General features: G+C 45.2%; 1 protein-coding gene across 1 annotated transcript in view; it reads left to right on the top strand.

Moving 5' to 3' along the window:
- Positions 1 to 12,055, top strand: part of fut8b (fucosyltransferase 8b (alpha (1,6) fucosyltransferase)) — a 104,443-nt gene extending 92,388 nt beyond the window's left edge. Inside the window, exons 7-10 of the mRNA XM_056427881.1 lie at positions 1,975 to 2,221; positions 9,148 to 9,324; positions 9,465 to 9,615; positions 10,441 to 12,055. Coding sequence (XP_056283856.1) covers positions 1,975 to 2,221; positions 9,148 to 9,324; positions 9,465 to 9,615; positions 10,441 to 10,779 — 914 coding nt within the window. The 3' untranslated portion in view covers positions 10,780 to 12,055. The remainder of the gene's footprint in view (positions 1 to 1,974; positions 2,222 to 9,147; positions 9,325 to 9,464; positions 9,616 to 10,440) is intronic.
- Positions 12,056 to 18,659: the final 6,604 nt, after the last annotated feature.

Here is an 18,659-nt window from a genome sequence, read left to right as displayed (position 1 = left end):
GAGTTGAGATGAAATTTAAAAGATCTTTGTGATCTAATTAAGTAGCTGTGGGAGGAAGACTTACTGCATCTCAGTATATTTATGCCAGGAAGTGCAGGCCTCCAAATATGCCCGTTCCCCTTATGTGAATCATGCCGATGCTTTTATAATAAGCAAAGACAGGCCTGGGAATCTTTTTTTCTGTTCAATATTTAATGATTCTACCAATTTATATTCAGTTCATGTTCAGGCATTCGCACACATAAATTGAAGCCTCTGTTTCTGTCCTGGTTTTTCACGTGTTTTTTGATGTACCCTTTCTGCGAAAGGCCATTTTTATTGACTCATTATGCCATTTAGTTGGAAGTGTGTTGTGGATGTGTGTTTGCAGCTGTATTAGGGCCTGTCTGACAGTTAGAGAAGCCACTTTCTAAAGAATACAGGCCTCAACCATGGACCAAAAACCCTCTCCTTGGGTTTTCAGACTGAAAGAGAGTGGAGGTTTTGTCTGCCAGGCATTTCCCTTCTGGTGCCATGAGATTAGCTCGTGCTCTCGCCGTGTATGTGTGTGTGTGTTTATTTTATTATTGTTTTATTTGGATTCCTGTTAGTTGTCGGTGTTGGATCACCTTTTTTTTTTCATTGTGATCAAAAGTCCCAGTACATGCATGTTTATATGTCTGTATTGTCACGAGCGTGTTCATGGGCGGGTACATGCGTGTTCATGGGCCATTGGCCTTGATGTGCATGGAGGTCTGACTGCACGCGGGGGATGTCTTCGCCCAGAAAGGTGACCTTCGTAATCAGCCCTGAGCTTCTGCCAAGCAGGACTCAGCCTGAAGACGCCGATGCCAGACCAACAGCCGCTCCCATTCAATTCAATCTACTTCGTTTCGCTCGAAATCACAAATTACTTTACAATCTGTAACCATACGGCATCCTCTGTCCCGGGACCTCACATCGGCACTTTAACAGGAGGAAAAAGGGAAGAAACCTGAGGGGGAGCAACAGAGGAGGATCCCTCTATCCCGGATGGATAGAATCCCCCATCCCCCATCACCCCACCCCTCCAACCCAGGGCCTTGCTTCAGCCCCCTGGCCCGATGCAGCCTTGATAGAAAGGAGCGTACCTTGGCCTTAAAACAAGGACGGCAAAGAGCAGCTGTCAATCACAAAGGCTGGACTCCTAGGGGTTGGGGGATTCGTATATATGCTGCTAACGCAACAGGAATGAATGCAATAGGGATGAGGAATAATACTGAAGAATCACACTGCATCACAACATATTTTGTTCAGTAAAATAGAGACTGAAGGGTTCAGTGAACCCAAAGATGGGAGTCAGTGTTGTCAGGTATATGACAGGAAGCTATGCTGACAACCTGCTGATGTCTCCAAAGTCCATATAGTTTGAAACAGAAATGTTAATATTACAGAAACTGGTATTATGTCAGGACTTAAAATAGGTCTGTGGCTTTATTAATCCTAAACATGGGATACAAGCTCTGAAGCCAAGTCACTCATTTAATTTTATTTACATCGGGAAAATCTCAAAGACCTTTTCTATCTGCCACTCCCTCTATCCTGAGACCTTGTGCTTTATGAGGAAGCTGCCTCTGCAGGTTGAAACCTGAAGTCAATCTGCACAAAATAAATCACCAACCATGTTAATCATCCATTAATCACTTTTGGTTATCAACCAAAAGCTGTGTATCATTTCCTGCGTTTACCTTCTCAAATGTGATGAGGTGCTGCTTCTCTCTGTATTGTGTCATAAAACACGGATCATCTTTGACTTTTGGTCTGTCAAACTTTCAAAACCAGCAATTTGAAGACATAATGAGCATGAAGTTAATCCAAAATAAAGTTTTTATTCATGATAATGAACATAATCGTTAGTCATCGCCCCCATGTGAGCAGTGCTCATGTTCCTCATGTTGAAAACGTTTTAAATGACGAGTGTCTTCCACTCAACCTTCCCCTCTTCGGTCCATCCAGGAGAGGCCCACGATAAGGACGTCCAGGTGGTGGAGCTGCCGATAGTGGACAGTCTCCACCCCCGGCCCCCCTACCTGCCCCTGGCGATCCCGGAAGACCTGGCCCCACGCCTGCACCGCCTGCACGGCGACCCCTCCGTTTGGTGGGTGTCCCAGTTCGTCAAGTACCTGGTGCGACCGCAGACGTGGCTGGAGAAGGAGATCCAGCAGACCACGGCCAAGCTGGACTTCAAACACCCCATCATCGGGTGAGGGCCCTCGTCTATCACTCCTCTCTGTGGCTCCCTGTGTTCCCTCCTTGTTCTGTGCTTAGAGACACTTCAATTATAATGCCTTTGTTACTTGAGCTTTTCTCCAGAATAAAGTTTGCAAAGTGCCTCACGATCAAAGCATCCACACAGGAGAAGAAAAGACATCGCTGAAGGGCTGTGGTGGAATACAAAGGCTGCGTTGGTTGAGGTTAATGTGAGGTTAATACAATAGTATTATAAGTAACAATCGAATGGAAGTGTTAAGTTGTGCTAATGTTCTAACTTTATTTACGCTTTGCCTTCAAAGCGGATCTTTTGTATTCCTTCAGGGCTTTACACTAATACAGCTATATTATACACAATACTCATGCAACTCAACTTGATTAAAGAAATGTCATCATTCTCTTCTTTATAGAATTATCCTTAGTTTAATTTGGCCTTGTTTCAGGTATTAATGTCTGAGGGTTTTCCATCTCCAGGCAAATCCAATTAATGTAACACTGAAGACCTCCTCGTCAGGAGGAAACTGAATGGCTGAAAAGTCTCTGACAGGTTCTCGTACGAGCAAAAACCATCAAGACGAGGAAAGAGAAGCAGATACATCAGTTAATGGTTGCATGAAAACCCGAAATGTCTTCAGTAGTCGTTGATTAAAGGATAAGAACGGCTATGTTCTATATTGTTGTTCTTGGCAACAAATCCCAAGCCGTGAGTGGTTTACGGTCTTAGTCGAGTGTGTTGCCGTGCCAACATTTTCTAATTAGTACGAAACGCAAAGTACAGCTGGAGACGATGAGAATGACATTTGTTGTCCACATATTTTGTCCTAGACAAAAAATGCTGGACAAATAAAAGAATGTACCCGATGATGGTGCTAAATTAATTAAAGGATCAGGGAGTCGGCTTCATCCTCTGGGGAACATGAACGGACAGTTTATCATGGCGAGACATCCGGCTGAGATATTTCAGTGGGAACCAAAGTGTGACCAGCATCGCTTCACCAGAGCCTTCCTTCTCTTTCACACAACCCTTCCTTCTCTTTCACACACAACCCTTCCTTCTCTTTTACACACAACCCTTCCTTCTCTTTTACACACAACCCTTCCTTCTCCTTTACACACAACCCTTCCTTCTCCTTTACACACAACCCTTCCTTCTCTTTTACACACAACCCTTCCTTCTCCTTTACACACAACCCTTCCTTCTCCTTTTCACACAACCCTTCCTTCTCTTTTACACACAACCCTTCCTTCTCTTTTACACACAACCCTTCCTTCTCCTTTACACACAACCCTTCCTTCTCCTTTTCACACAACCCTTCCTTCTCTTTCACACACAACCCTTCCTTCTCCTTTACACACAACCCTTCCTTCTCCTTTACACACAACCCTTCCTTCTCTTTTACACACAACCCTTCCTTCTCTTTCACACACAACCCTTCCTTCTCTTTTACACACAACCCTTCCTTCTCCTTTACACACAACCCTTCCTTCTCCTTTACACACAACCCTTCCTTCTCTTTCACACACAACCCTTCCTTCTCTTTTACACACAACCCTTCCTTCTCTTTCACACACAACCCTTCCTTCTCTTTCACACACAACCCTTCCTTCTCCTTTACACACAACCCTTCCTTCTCTTTCACACACAACCCTTCCTTCTCTTATACACACAACCCTTCCTTCTCTTTCACACAACCCTTCCTTCTCTTTCACACACAACCCTTCCTTCTCTTTCACACACAACCCTTCCTTCTCTTTTACACACAACCCTTCCTTCTCCTTTACACACAACCCTTCCTTCTCTTTTACACACAGCCCTTCCTTCTCTTTCACACACAACCCTTCCTTCTCTTTCACACACAACCCTTCCTTCTCTTTTACACACAACCCTTCCTTCTCTTTTACACACAGCCCTTCCTTCTCTTTCACACACAACCCTTCCTTCTCTTTACACACAACCCTTCCTTCTCTTTACACACAACCCTTCCTTCTCTTTCACACAACCCTTCCTTCTCCTTTACACACAACCCTTCCTTCTCTTTTACACACAACCCTTCCTTCTCCTTTACACACAACCCTTCCTTCTCCTTTACACACAACCCTTCCTTCTCTTTCACACACAACCCTTCCTTCTCCTTTACACACAACCCTTCCTTCTCTTTTACACACAACCCTTCCTTCTCTTTCACACACAACCCTTCCTTCTCCTTTACACACAACCCTTCCTTCTCTTTCACACACAACCCTTCCTTCTCTTTCACACAACCCTTCCTTCTCTTTACACACAACCCTTCCTTCTCTTTCACACACAACCCTTCCTTCTCTTTACACACAACCTTCCTTCTTTTACACACAGCCCTTCCTTCTCTTTCACACACAACCCTTCCTTCTCTTTTACACACAACCCTTCCTTCTCTTTCACACACAACCCTTCCTTCTCCTTTACACACAACCCTTCCTTCTCTTTTACACACAGCCCTTCCTTCTCTTTCACACACAACCCTTCCTTCTCTTTTACACACAACCCTTCCTTCTCTTTCACACACAACCCTTCCTTCTCTTTCACACACAACCCTTCCTTCTCTTCACACACAACCCTTCCTTCTCTTTTACACACAACCCTTCCTTCTCTTTACACACAGCCCTTCCTTCTCTTTCACACAACCCTTCCTTCTCTTTACACACAACCCTTCCTTCTCTTTTACACACAACCCTTCCTTCTCTTTCACACACCCTTCCTTCTCTTTACACACAACCCTTCCTTCTCTTTACACACAACCCTTCCTTCTCTTTACACACAACCTTCCTTCTCTTTACACACAGCCCTTCCTTCTCTTTCACACACAACCTTCCTTCTCTTACACACAACCCTTCCTTCTCTTTCACACAACCCTTCCTTCTCTTTACACACAACCCTTCCTTCTCTTTCACACACAACCCTTCCTTCTCTTATACACACAACCCTTCCTTCTCTTTCACACAACCCTTCCTTCTCTTTCACACACAACCCTTCCTTCTCTTTACACAACCCTTCCTTCTCTTTCACACAACCCTTCCTTCTCTTTCACACAACCCTTCCTTCTCTTTCACACAAACCTTCCTTCTCTTTCACACAACCCTTCCTTCTCTTTTACACACAACCCTTCCTTCTCCTTTACACACAACCCTTCCTTCTCTTTCACACACAACCCTTCCTTCTCTTTCACACACAACCCTTCCTTCTCTTTCACACACAACCCTTCCTTCTCTTTTACACACAACCCTTCCTTCTCTTTCACACACAACCCTTCCTTCTCCTTTACACACAACCCTTCCTTCTCTTTTACACACAACCCTTCCTTCTCTTTCACACACAACCCTTCCTTCTCTTTTACACACAACCCTTCCTTCTCTTTCACACACAACCCTTCCTTCTCTTTCACACACAACCCTTCCTTCTCTTTTACACACAACCCTTCCTTCTCTTTCACACACAACCCTTCCTTCTCTTTCACACACAACCCTTCCTTCTCTTTCACACACAACCCTTCCTTCTCTTTCACACACAACCCTTCCTTCTCCTTTACACACAACCCTTCCTTCTCTTTTACACACAACCCTTCCTTCTCTTTCACACACAACCCTTCCTTCTCTTGAAGCTGAGTCCGCCTGCTCGGTAAAATAAGTACTTTAAAATATACATTAGGAGTGATCTAGTAATAGCTTGTGAAGTCAGCCTGCTTTAGGGCCATCACTCCACATAACTCACATCCATAAGTTCAGAGTCTCATTTGCCGGCTTCTCGCTCTCATAACTTTTTATGTTCTCCTCTTCTTCTTTATTCCTTACTTTTTCGGTCCTGCTCGGCTTAGTTCTGACTTTCTCTCGATCCACTTTTTTGTTCCCGTCTCCTTCTTTCTTTTCTCATCTGCTCTTCTCTTTGGTTTTTACCTCTCTGCCTTTCATCTTCCGGCAGCTTCCCTCTCTTTCTCCCAGCTCTTTGACTCTCCCTTTCATTCCTAAATATATATTTTTTTCTGTGACTCATCACAACTTTTTTATTCTTCCCGTCCTCTCGCATCCTTTGTGATCGTTGTTCTGTCTTCATCTGTTCATCCCGCTTCAAGTTTTCAAAGTTCTATTGTGCTATCTCCCTCACATTCCCCCGGTGCACATCCCTACCCACAATGCACTTGCTCTCATGGTTTTACAGACATCCCTATCACTGTTCTTTGTGTTTCCCACCCCACCACTCCCTATACACTCGTACATCCCACCCGTTCCTCCCTCCAGATCACTTGGGAAAGGCTTTTTGAAATGATGTTCTGGGTAGAATACAGTTTTCATCCCTCTTTTCCCATCCCTGCTCAGCTCTTCATACATCCACTCCACTCTCCACTGATGTTGCCACAAAGTGCCTTTGCACTTCTGTCAGCAGGGTGGGGGAGGTGATATGTACTGTATGTGTGTATGGAGGGGTGGGGGGGGCACTGAAAGAGATTCATAGTGGGAATGCAAGAGAGGGAGTGGCAACAGTGGGAGATGCAGGGGTTGATGGAGAGAGTACCAAGAGGAATAGAAAGGCAGCTTGTCCCAGAGCACCCGACCCCCACCAGCTCCGTCACCACTACCACCACCACTCTCTCCCTGCTGCTCTCTAAGGGAGAGAGAGAGGGAGAGAGAGACTATACTTTAAGAATAACCAGTTTCAGGTCTATTACAATACATTGCATGTGTATGTATGTATGTATATATATATATCAGATAATATGATTGTAGTTTGGGTTGATTCTTTATTCTTCACTTGAATAATCAGCATCTAATCTTCATTTTTTATTTTTTTATTGAAACTTTCTAATAATGTTATACGATATTTTGAGCTGGTGCTCATTGCAAGTGAGCCTTATAACAATAAACTGCAGTAGTTTAAATTTCCAGAATAAATACGGGGTGCATGAGGACAACGTGATGTCACCTTAATAACACACTTTATGTTGGCCTTTCCTTTCACCCGTCTGTCATTATGAAACGTGTTCATGTCCTTCTGCAGCAAAGTGGTAATGTCTTTGTCATCGGCCGCTGATTGGCATCAAGAGGTCAAATAATGTCTTTAGTCGATATGTTATTGTCACTGACTGCCCGAATCAGCTTTGTGTGGGTGAGTCTGCTGAATGTTCTTACGCCCGCCATGAGGTGAGCACTGCGTTGCCCGTTCAGTATGTAGAGAGAGAAATGAATTGAATTATTGAGGCTGCAGTGGGAGAGTTCTGGAGAGGGGAAGCTAGGGATTGCTAAGCAATGCCTCCGTGTGTCTCTGCTGCTCTGGCAGAGAGAGAAAAGGGCAAGATGAAAAGAGTTCACCACAACAACAACAAAAACGACATAAAAGACGCGAGGGAGCAGGAGAGATGGACCCTAACAAAGGAAGGAAAAGCTTTGAGTCGAGACCTCTGTCCGATCAGAGACACCGAATAAAAGGTTCTGACACGCCTCGTAGCCCACTCGGCAGCTTGTCCTCCTTTCTTTTGGGTTTTATCCAGCACAGAAATAAAGGAGCTCTTCCTCCTGCCACTGGTAAGAAATTAGGACCATCCTGTTTATCCTCTTTCTCTGAACCGCTTACACTTTTACTTCCTTTCTCTTTCTACCTCATTCTCGCAGAAGACTTAGAGGCGGCCTTGAGGTAAGAGAAGCTATTTGACTGCATGAGGCAACGGTAGAATCCTGAATGGTGTCCAAAGTGTCCAAAGTGTCCTTCAAAAGACTCTTGACCCCCCCCGATAATCCTGAGGAGCTGCTCCTTAGTAAGCACTAGGCGGCTGCTCGTGTTAGGAAGCTCGTGTACATGCTCCCTCAATTGTGAAGTAAAGGTTGAAAGGTTTTTCTCTTTTGAGTTTGAAATTGAATTTTTACTCAAGGCCAGAAGTCACGGCGCAGATGTGACTGGGTGGTTTTGAGATTATATAGTTGTGGTTGGCATCAAATAGTTTGAGGTCTGTGTCAGTGGAGGAAATGTTTTTCCATTCTCGTCCATCTTTCCTTAAGGCTGGGCTCTTTCTCTCATATGAGCAGCTGGGGACGGCAACCTCTCTTTGTCCTTGTAGCCATGAAGGAAAGGATGTTGAATATTTCTCTCTGTCAATTTTCCTCTCTCTCTCTATTTCATAGATTTCCTCTCTGTCACCGTTTGCCTTTTCAATTTCCTTCATTGTCTTTTTTTTTTTACCCTAACATTTGTTGTTTTCATTTATACCAACAAAGCAACGCTTTTCAAAGCACAGCATTTAAGTGGAGGGACCTTCTTTCTTTCTCCTTTATTTTTACAATGAATACACGGAAAAATCAAAAACTAGGTTCCCTCAATAAGGATAAAAAAAACAAACAAAATAAAATGCATACAGAACTATGATTTGCTAAGCTCACACATTCCTTTGATAACAAATCTATATAATATACCTTCTTCAATGGCCAACAAAACATTAGATAGGACTCAGCTCGTCCAGACCTCCGTCGCCAGACTTTTAACGCCGACGAGGAAAAAGACGGCACATAACTCCGGTTTCATCGACCAAACATTGCTTCACGGTGTAAAACAGGACACCCGACGTAGCGGACGCTGTGGGAGCCTCGCATCCATCACAACAGAAGCTGCCAGCTGTGGTTCAATATCTTTATGATAACGTAACAAAGGTTTCAATGTGAGGATAATGTTTCTTGGTGCATACTTATTAAAACAAGGTTGATGTTTGAGGTGTGGTAAAGTCTTGAAAGTATTGTTGTGACCTTGAAATTGTCTGTAAGAAAAGTGCACAGGTTCATTACATCACATGCGTCATCGTGAGGGACGCCACCATCGCTGTGTTCAGAGAGCCCGCGAGCTGCATCCCGATACCAGTCTGTAACCCAGTCTGTGGCCCTGTCTGTGGCCCTGTCTGTCTGTAGAGTCCATGTGAGGAGGACGGACAAAGTGGGGACGGAGGCGGCCTTCCATCCCATAGAGGAGTACATGCTGCACGTGGAGGAGCAGTTCCAAGTCCTGGCCCGGCGTGTCCACATCGACAAGAAGCGAGTTTACCTGGCCACCGACGACCCCACCCTGCTGCAGGAAGCCAAGACCAAGTCAGTGTTTGGGAGTGTGTGTGTGTGTGTGTGTGTGTGTGAGGGTGTGTGGATGCCCGTTGTGATTCTGTCCAACTGATATGGGACTGTATGTTTCTCTCTGTATTTTCCTTTCATTTGACCTTCTCCCGACCTTCCAGGTATCCGGAGTACGAGTTCATCAGCGATAACTCCATCTCGTGGTCGGCAGGCCTTCACGACCGCTACACTGAGAACTCTCTCAGAGGAGTCATCCTGGACATCCACTTCCTGTCCCAGACCGACTTCCTGGTCTGCACCTTCTCCTCACAGGTCGGTCCACGTTTACATTCTAGACATGACTTGATGACGCAATGCAAGGAAACAACAAGGAAACAACTCTAAAGGGGACAGACAGATGTGCAATAGATGTTGTGTGTCCAGAATAAGCAACAAAACATCATTATAATTTAGACATACAACCACAACGACAATGATGCATATGATGGAGCCAGCAGGATGCCGAGCATCTTCAAGGGGTCGGCAAACACACCGAGCCTGAGCCGGGCCGCCTCCTCCCCGCCACGGCGCCTGGATCCAGGACGGGCTCCACGAACACGCAACGAGCCGCCTCAATGCATCGTCACAAAGAGAAGTGAGGTTGAACTGTGAAAGGCTTTGTGGTCAAATGGCCGGCCGGAGCTTGATGTTTCCAGTTTGTCACACGGCGATCCGGAACATGTTTGGCAATCCGAATCGTGTGATCGTCAACAACCTCATTGTCCCGTTTTCAGTCAGATGATTCAAAGCCTATTTATGACGGCTTTGACATTACAACGGCATTTGTCTCCCATTATCCTGATCCTCTCGGCTTCTAAAGTGCTGTTTTATAGTGAGTTACAGCGTGGAGTGATCGGGCTTTCTGCCAGCTCTACAAATAAAGTGTGAGCCTCATATTTGCTCTTCACACTCTGGCTTCAATCGTCCACTGCAAGGATCCGACTGGAATGAGTCGCTGAGCACGTTTCATCCCTCTTTTAGTCCCGTTGCCCCTCTACAGAATGTTTATCGCGCCTCGACAGCCTTGTTGTGCAGACAAATACGTTCACAGTCATAGATTTAAGAAAATACAGCCCATGTTTCTGCTCTGTTTCTCAGGTCTGCCGCGTGGCCTATGAGATCATGCAGACGCTGCATCCGGACGCTTCCTCCTGCTTCTACTCCCTGGATGACATTTACTACTTTGGAGGTCAAAACGGCCACAACCAGATCGCCGTCTACCCCCACCAGCCGCGCGACAGCGAGGACATTCCCCTGGAGCCCGGAGACGTGATCGGCGTGGCCGGCAACCACTGGGACGGATACTCCAAAGGCATCAACCGCAAACTGGGCCGCACCGGCCTCTACCCGTCCTACAAGGTCAAAGAGAAAATCGAGACGGTGAAGTACCCGACGTACACCGAGGCAGACAAACTGCTCAGCTCTCAAAAGAAGTAAAACAAGAAAGAGGAAATGAACGAAGGAAAAGAAGAGAAGGAGCGAGGAGAAACGCGCAGACTCCGTTTCCAGGGAAGGAGGCTGCTCTTGTACAGAAGAGATACTTAGCACGCTGAGCGAGGAAGAAAAGCAAACGCCTGTACCCAGGGGTGATGGGAATGCACTGTGTGTGTGTGTGTGTGTGTGTGTGTGTGTGTGTGTGTGTGTGTGTGTGTGTAAATGCCTGTGCGTACGCCAGGTTATGGAAGACTTGCACCCTCCCACTGTCCCCCTGCCCGGGGCTCTGACTCCGGGTCTGTAGAGATGTAGACATGAACATTGATTTTAAATAAAGCAAGAAAACAATTAAACTCTACACAACTGAGCTCCCCCGGACTGGGACTCCTGTAAGACTCGCCGCACACCCCACGAGCGAGCTTTGAATCAATCACTGAAAAAAAGATGACAAACTGGAAAAAAAGAAAAAAAATGTTTATTTTTATTTAATTCTTTTCAGTGCCGTTGATTCTAATCTTGCCTTTTTCTTTTCTTTTTCTTCTTCTTTGTTTACTTGAATGTACTGTATCCTCTTCTCGCCACGCTGACACCACCCCTTCACGCCCCCACCCCCTTTCCTCCTGCTCCACTCACTGTGCTCCCTCCATCTTGTCTCTACATGTGCAATTAATTTTTAAAATACCATATTGTGCTTTTATCGAGTGTTTTAAACGGTCTTATTTTTGTATGTGCTTGGGGCTTGTGCATTGTATACTGTACTGTGTGTGTGTGTGTGTGTCCAACGGGCCGGTGCCTGATTGCTCATGAGCAGTGTGTGTTTTTATTTCTGGCTTTCCTCCTAACGGAGCCCGGCGGGGGCGGCGGGGACCGTCCTCAGCCCCCCAGCACTCGGAACAATGGTGGGCTCCGGTCACTGTAGTTAACAATGGTAAGACTATGTGGAGGACGGTGAACTCATGGTGCACACACACACACACACACACACACACACACACAGGAGCCGTCCCGACGCTCACCAAAAGAAGCACTCCACCGAGATAACGTCCTGTCGGGCATCTCTTCTGTCCATCTGTCTGTTTCGTTTTTTGTGTTTGTATTATTACTTTTAACATTGCTGTTTTAAAATAAATGAGAAAATATGCCTGTTTCAAAACAACAATGCAATGTCATATCACACGCAGTCCCCACCATGAAGGCTTCTTTTTTTTCCATAACTTATGTTCGTGGGCATTGTCTTTGATCACCACAGATTGAATAAACTTGAGAAACCAACAAGGCATTTCTTCCCCTTCCGTCTGATTCTGTCGGCCGTCTGCTGCTCCGTCTCTCAGCCGGCGACACCTGCTCGTTCAATCAGGCTGAACACGCGTCAACTACACCACACTTCTTTCACACTGAGAATCAAGCCTTCTTTTAATATGTGAAGAGTTCATTTCCTGAAGGGTATCGTTCTATTTTTGAAGAGTAAAAGTCATTACCTGAAGTTCATCTTTTGACGTCTCGGTGAAAAGAAGAACCCTGCCTCTGGAATCATGTTGGCATCCAGGATGAGCGCTGCACTCGTACCTTCACGGGCTTGTTTTATAAATCATTCAGTTCGAGTGTGAACCCATTTTATCTTAAGTCGCTCTTTGATTTACATCTGAAACTGACGAGCGAGATCAGAACCTCCAACAGAGACATCGCACTTCTTCATTTCCAGATTCCTCGTGACGGCGACACGACATTTCTGCCCCAAATACCAAACTCGTCTCCCCACGGAGCCAAAACCTACCCGTGGACTTCCTGCTCTGTCCCACTTCCTACTTCCTGCATGTCTGAGTCGTTTACGCTCTTGTTGCGCGGGTCTTATTCATGGTCTTGTTACTTCCTTACCGACGGCGCTCTGGGAGTTTCATTACTGATCCCTCTTTAATTCCAACGCCGATCTGCATGCTTCATCGGACGCCCATAAGGAAAGTCACGCCGCTGGTAGCGGAGATGAGCCGTTTGTTGTTTCGAGGGAGAATAATTGCTTTATTGTTTTAGTTTTTTTTCTCCTGCCTGGCAACAATCGGCAACCAATTTAGCCCACGTTGACGACGCGTTGGTAATGCGCACGCAGCCGACGGCAGTTCATTCAATGTCTCGATTCACTGGGAAAGAGTCCCTCGTGGGCTTTCTGAACGCACACGCTAACTGGAGGGCACTTTAATTTAAATGCACTCGTTGCTGTCACAGTGGCCTGCAACAGTCGTTTAAGAGAGACGTTAGTTATTCTGTTAATTGGACTCCGCTCCTGATGGAGAGCAGGCGGGTTTCTTTCTCTGCGTTTGTGGTGTATTATTATTTTTTTTGCGGAGCCGGAGAGCAGAGTGAGGTCCTCTGCCTCCCACTTAAAGTTCCGTGTTGACAGGGAATCGGTCCCATCTAAGTGCCTCGTCCGTTCCCAAACACGTGGCAGCGTGTTTCCTTTCATCGTGACGTCTGTCTCACGGGGGCCGAGCCGGAGCAGCTCTGAGCCCAGTGGGGCTCTGGGCTAAGAGCTCCGGTCAGCATGCAAACTGATGCCCCTCACGTGTCGACGTCGACATGTATTAATGACTTGCTCCACCATTTCAGAGAGTCCACATTCAATTCAATTCAGTTTATGTTGTATCGCCCAATATCACAAATTACAAATTTGCCTCAGCGGGCTTTACACATACGACATCCTGACCTTTGACCTCACATCGGATCAGGAAAAACTCCCAAGAAATAGAAAAAAGGATCCCTCTCCAGGATGGACCGATGCAATAGATGTCATGTGACCAGAAAGGATCATTACAGAGTTACATTAGCATGAGGCTGATGGGAGTGTCGTTCATTTAGTATTTGATGTAATCAAGTATTAGACCAACACAGGTTATCCTCCCGGGACCTCCGGTGTCTGATGCAAATTCCATAGCAATCAATCCAATAGTTGATGAGCTATTTCATTATAAATAAAAAATGACAGGCGTGTGGCGGATCACCGAAGTCATAAGGATTCTTCTGAGCATCTTGAATGTCTCGGCGTCCTCCTGCCGTAGTTGTTGCGATGTCCGTCTGCAGTGCTGTCCACAGCGCCGCAGTGTGCAGCTGGTGTTACTTTGCAAGATACACACTTGATTTGAATAAAGCTCAAACTGCTGACGCCGGATAATCAGATTTGCGTTGTTTGAATTTGAACATTTTGCCTTTTTTACCCTACCACGTATCACCTTGAGAGATGATCTCCATAAACATATTCTGCCTTTTATATGCATGAGTCTGGAGGCAACGTGGTTTTGGTATCGAGAGTGTTCTGGTTTCAGTTTGTAGTCCGAGTAGTTTTGACCAATCACGTGCGTGCGGGCTTCGGTTGCATGCAGGTCAGCCGTCTGCGTGGAGAGCTAAAGAGGTGGAACGCACCGGCCCCCCATTGGCTGTCGCCAGACCGCGACTTAGCCTTGGATTGTGGAACTATCGGGTTGTACGGAAAGTATTCAGACCCCTTTACATGTTCACTCTTTATTTCATTGCACCAGTGCTGAGTGAACTTTAATGAGAAATAAAATGAACTTTTTTGATTTTAGCAAATGGCTGCAATGAAACAAAGAGTGGAAATGTGAAAGGGGTCTGAATACTGCATGTCATTCGTCCACTCCAACTCCAGTCTTGTATTTTTCGTTACTATTCGCACCGTAAACAAACCATGAGCTATGAAGGGAAAAGGAAGTCTTAGAATTATTGCCCCTCGACCTCAGAGGCTTATCTATCCATCATCAGGACGATAGCCAATGGCGTCAGAGAGTGACCTCGAGTGGTATCGCCTCACGTGAGAACCATTCCAGTGACCAGTCACTTTCTGCCCAGGCGAGTGTTGCTCCAGGGGGAGAAAGTGTGAAGCAGTTCTTCAACGCTCCAAGAACATGGACCAAGACTTCAACGTGTAACTCTGATGAAATGCATATTACATCGAGATAAGTGGGTACGCCATCGCCTTGTGGAACTCTAATCTTGTAAGGAGCAGCTGAATTAATTCTGACTGACTCATGGAAACGGGAGAGGAATTGGAAGTGATTCTCGGAGTCCTGGCCGGCTGCAGTGAAGTCTGCCCCACGGCCGCCGCCACATCAAAGCTGAGGGCAGGACCTCGGACCAGAGACTCTTCACAAGACGAAGAAGACGACTGTCGGCTGTGAATCTTCCTCCTCTTCCCCTTGAATCAACTCGGCAATCAGCCGCAGTTAGTCTTTTATTGGCTTCGTATTTTTAATCCCAAATGTAATCTTGACTCTATAAATCTGATTCTACAAACCTGATTCTATAAACCTTATTCTATAAATCTAATTCTAAAAACCTCATTCTATAAATCTAATTCTATGAACCTGATTCTATCAATCTAATTCTATAAACCTGATTCTATAAATCTATTTCTATAGACCTGATTCAATAAACCTCATTCTATAAATCTTATTCTAAAAACCTGATTCTATAAACCTGATCCTAAAAACCTGATTCTATAAACCTGATCTTATAAACCTGATCTTATAAATCTGATCTTATAAACCTGATCCTATAAATCTGATCTTATAAACCTGATTCTATAAACCTGATCTTATAAACCTGATTCTATAAACCTGATCTTATAAACCTGATCTTATAAACCTGATCCTATAAACCTGATTCTATAAATCTGATCCTATAAATCTGATCCTATAAACCTGATCTTATAAACCTGATCCTATAAACCTGATTCTATAAACCTGATCCTATAAATCTGATCTTATAAACCTGATCCTATAAACCTGATTCTATAAATCTGATCCTATAAATCTGATCCTATAAACCTGATCTTATAAACCTGATCCTATAAACCTGATTCTATAAACCTGATCCTATAAACCTGATCTTATAAACCTGATTCTATAAACCTGATCTTATAAACCTGATCCTATAAACCTGATCTTATAAATCTGATCCAATAAACCTGATCTTATAAACCTGATCCTATAAACCTGATCCTATAACCTGATCTTATAAACCTGATCCTATAAACCTGATCCTATAAATCTGATCCTATAAACCTGATCTTATAAACCTGATCTTATAAACCTGATCCTATAAACCTGATCCTCTGCACGCAGCAGGATCAACCTAAGCCGCGGAGAAGAACATCATCACTCAAAGGAACAAAAGTGTTTTGCTTGGCACACACACTCTGTACTCAACTGTGAATCCAATAAATCAATGTTTCTAATGGAGTGCACACACACCTGAGGACTAAACTGTTATTTACCTCTTCAAACTCTACAAAAGCATTGTGCTACCACAGCACCTATCTTCATGAATGAACTGAGGAATGTGTATTTCTGGATATGTGTGAACCAGCTCTGGACGGGTCAGTGTGTTTACCAGTTATTCTTCGATACCTGCGCTGTATTTACCGGATGCGTTTCACAGTCGACTGCAGGACTGCTGTGACACCACACCTGTAAGCGTTCAGTTGTATATGCCGTGCATTGTACCTCGATTATTTGAATATAATGCCAACACGATGACATGTTCACACTCATGCAACATAGAAGTAGCACTTAATACACGTCCACAAGCTGCTCTCATCCTGCAGGGGGAAGAGGAGGAGATACCAGGTGATGCTGACTCATTCAGTATTACTGGACATATCACATTTGGGAGTAGTGTGCTGCTTTCTTTCTCAGAAATGTGATGCTTGACAACTGTTGTATGAGTTGCATGTAGCAACAACAACAGTGTGTTTGTTGGCAGTGGCCTGAGGCCGCTGTGATGTCACACACATCATGAAGCCTCCGTCACTCGACTCTGCCGCTCTCTTTGTTGCAAAGCAGACAAAGTGCTTTGTGTTGCCAGCCTGATGGAGACCGAGTGTGTTATTGACTTTGATGTCATAATAGTTCATATTAATACATGGTAATGATGGCAGTGACTCTGTTATTGTGAGAGCATGTTTTGAAGGATCATTTTGGCGTATTGTAAAGAGTAGGTCTTATTTTCTGAGTTTCTGCAATCACTCATTTTTAAGATACGGGGATTCGTCTTTGAGAAGACAATTATTCACGTCGTAAAGGTCTAGCACACTCGATTTAACCTTTAACAAACGGATATCATTTGACTGTCATCACATTTCTGGTGACAATTGATTGGGATGCAGCTATCGCTAAACTGATTGTGCATTTTCTACCTGTGAGGCGAGACTACTGACTACTTGGATCCTGCTAAGTATCTTCTTTAAACTAGTTTTATCTGCTAAAGTTACTGTTGTATTTGTTGATTAAAGCTGCTAGATTGTTAGTCTGTCCTGTTTTAAGGAGTTGTTTTGGTAGAGAGGTGTGTCCTGTGTTCCGACACCTGAATCTTCACTGATTGGACGAGCGATCGTCACCTGGTTTCTATTGAGTGTCATTTGAATACCAAAAGCCAAGGGGCGGTGTCAACGTGGCTGGCTGAGTGTCTTTAAAAAGATCTCCCGGGGCCAAGTCTGCAGTGTGCATTTTCTACCTGTGAGGCGAGACTACTGACTACTTGGATCCTGCTAAGTATCTTCTTTAAACTAGTTTTATCTGCTAAAGTTACTGTTGTATTTGTTGATTAAAGCTGCTAGATTGTTAGTCTGTCCTGTTTTAAGGAGTTGTTTTGGTAGAGAGGTGTGTCCTGTGTTCCGACACCTGAATCTTCACTGATTGGACGAGCGATCGTCACCTGGTTTCTATTGAGTGTCATTTGAATACCAAAAGCCAAGGGGCGGTGTCAACGCGGCTGGAGGTAATTGGCACTAACTTGGGCTCATAACCGGTGGGGTTTTTCGCGTCAGCTGTAGCGTCAGTGTGACTCATCGGACGAAGACTCGGAGGACAAAGACATAGGAGTCTTCCGTTGGAGTCAAGACTAGAGGACAAAGACATAGGAGTCTTCCGTTGGAGTCAAGACTCGGAGGACAAAGACATAGGAGTCTTCCGTTGGAGTCTTCGGGTGGCTGAGTATTTCCCATTTTTGAATATGTGTGTCTTTTCCATACCTGTGCGTATCTCTACTGTAGTTACTATAGGACTCGCTCATTCATGTACCGGAACCCCTCCTCTGTTATCCTTCCTACCCGTTCTACTCACACCCAGCACCTGGTCACAGGAGGCCTCTGGAACTGTCAGTCAGCCAACCGCAAGGCCGACTTCATCTCTGGCTTTGCTGTGGAGCAGTCGCTTGACTTCCTGGCTCTCACTGAGACCTGGATCACAGTAGACAACACGTCTACCCCGGCTGCTCTCTCCTCTGCCTTCTCCTTTAGCCACACACCCAGACCCTCTGGTCGGGGTGGAGGTACAGGTTTACTCATCTCACCCACATGGTGTTTCTGTCCCTACCCGCTTCCACTCTTTATCCCACTGACTTTTGAGTTTCATGCGGTGACCGTTACTCATCCGGTCCAACTTCACATTGTTGTTCTCTACCGTCCCCTGGTTCTTTGGGAGATTTCTTGACGAGCTAGACGTCCTCCCATCGAACTTCGTGGAACACGGCCCCCCGCTCATCCTTCTGGGTGACTTTAACATCCAGACAGAGAAGTCATGTGATCTCTTACTCTTATTGTCTTCCTTTAACCTCTCACTCAGTCCCTCCCCTCCTACTCACAAAGCCGGCAACCACCTTGACTACATTTTCACAAGAAACTGCTCTACCTCTAACCTCACTGTGACTCCTCTCCATGTCTCTGACCACTTCTTCATCTCTTACTCTCTCTCGCTCTCTGGTACTGACAACCCACCCATATCTACAGACTCTGCACCTGTACGCCGCAACATTCGCACCCTCTGTCCCTCCTCTCTTGCCTCCTCTGTCCTATCTGCTCTCCCCTCAACTGACTGCTT

The sequence above is a fragment of the Pseudoliparis swirei genome, chromosome 12 (genome assembly GCF_029220125.1).
Source record: "Pseudoliparis swirei isolate HS2019 ecotype Mariana Trench chromosome 12, NWPU_hadal_v1, whole genome shotgun sequence".
Taxonomy (NCBI): domain Eukaryota; kingdom Metazoa; phylum Chordata; class Actinopteri; order Perciformes; family Liparidae; genus Pseudoliparis; species Pseudoliparis swirei.
Note: the sequence above shows the minus strand (reverse complement) of the source record. Positions and strands in the feature narration are given on the sequence as shown.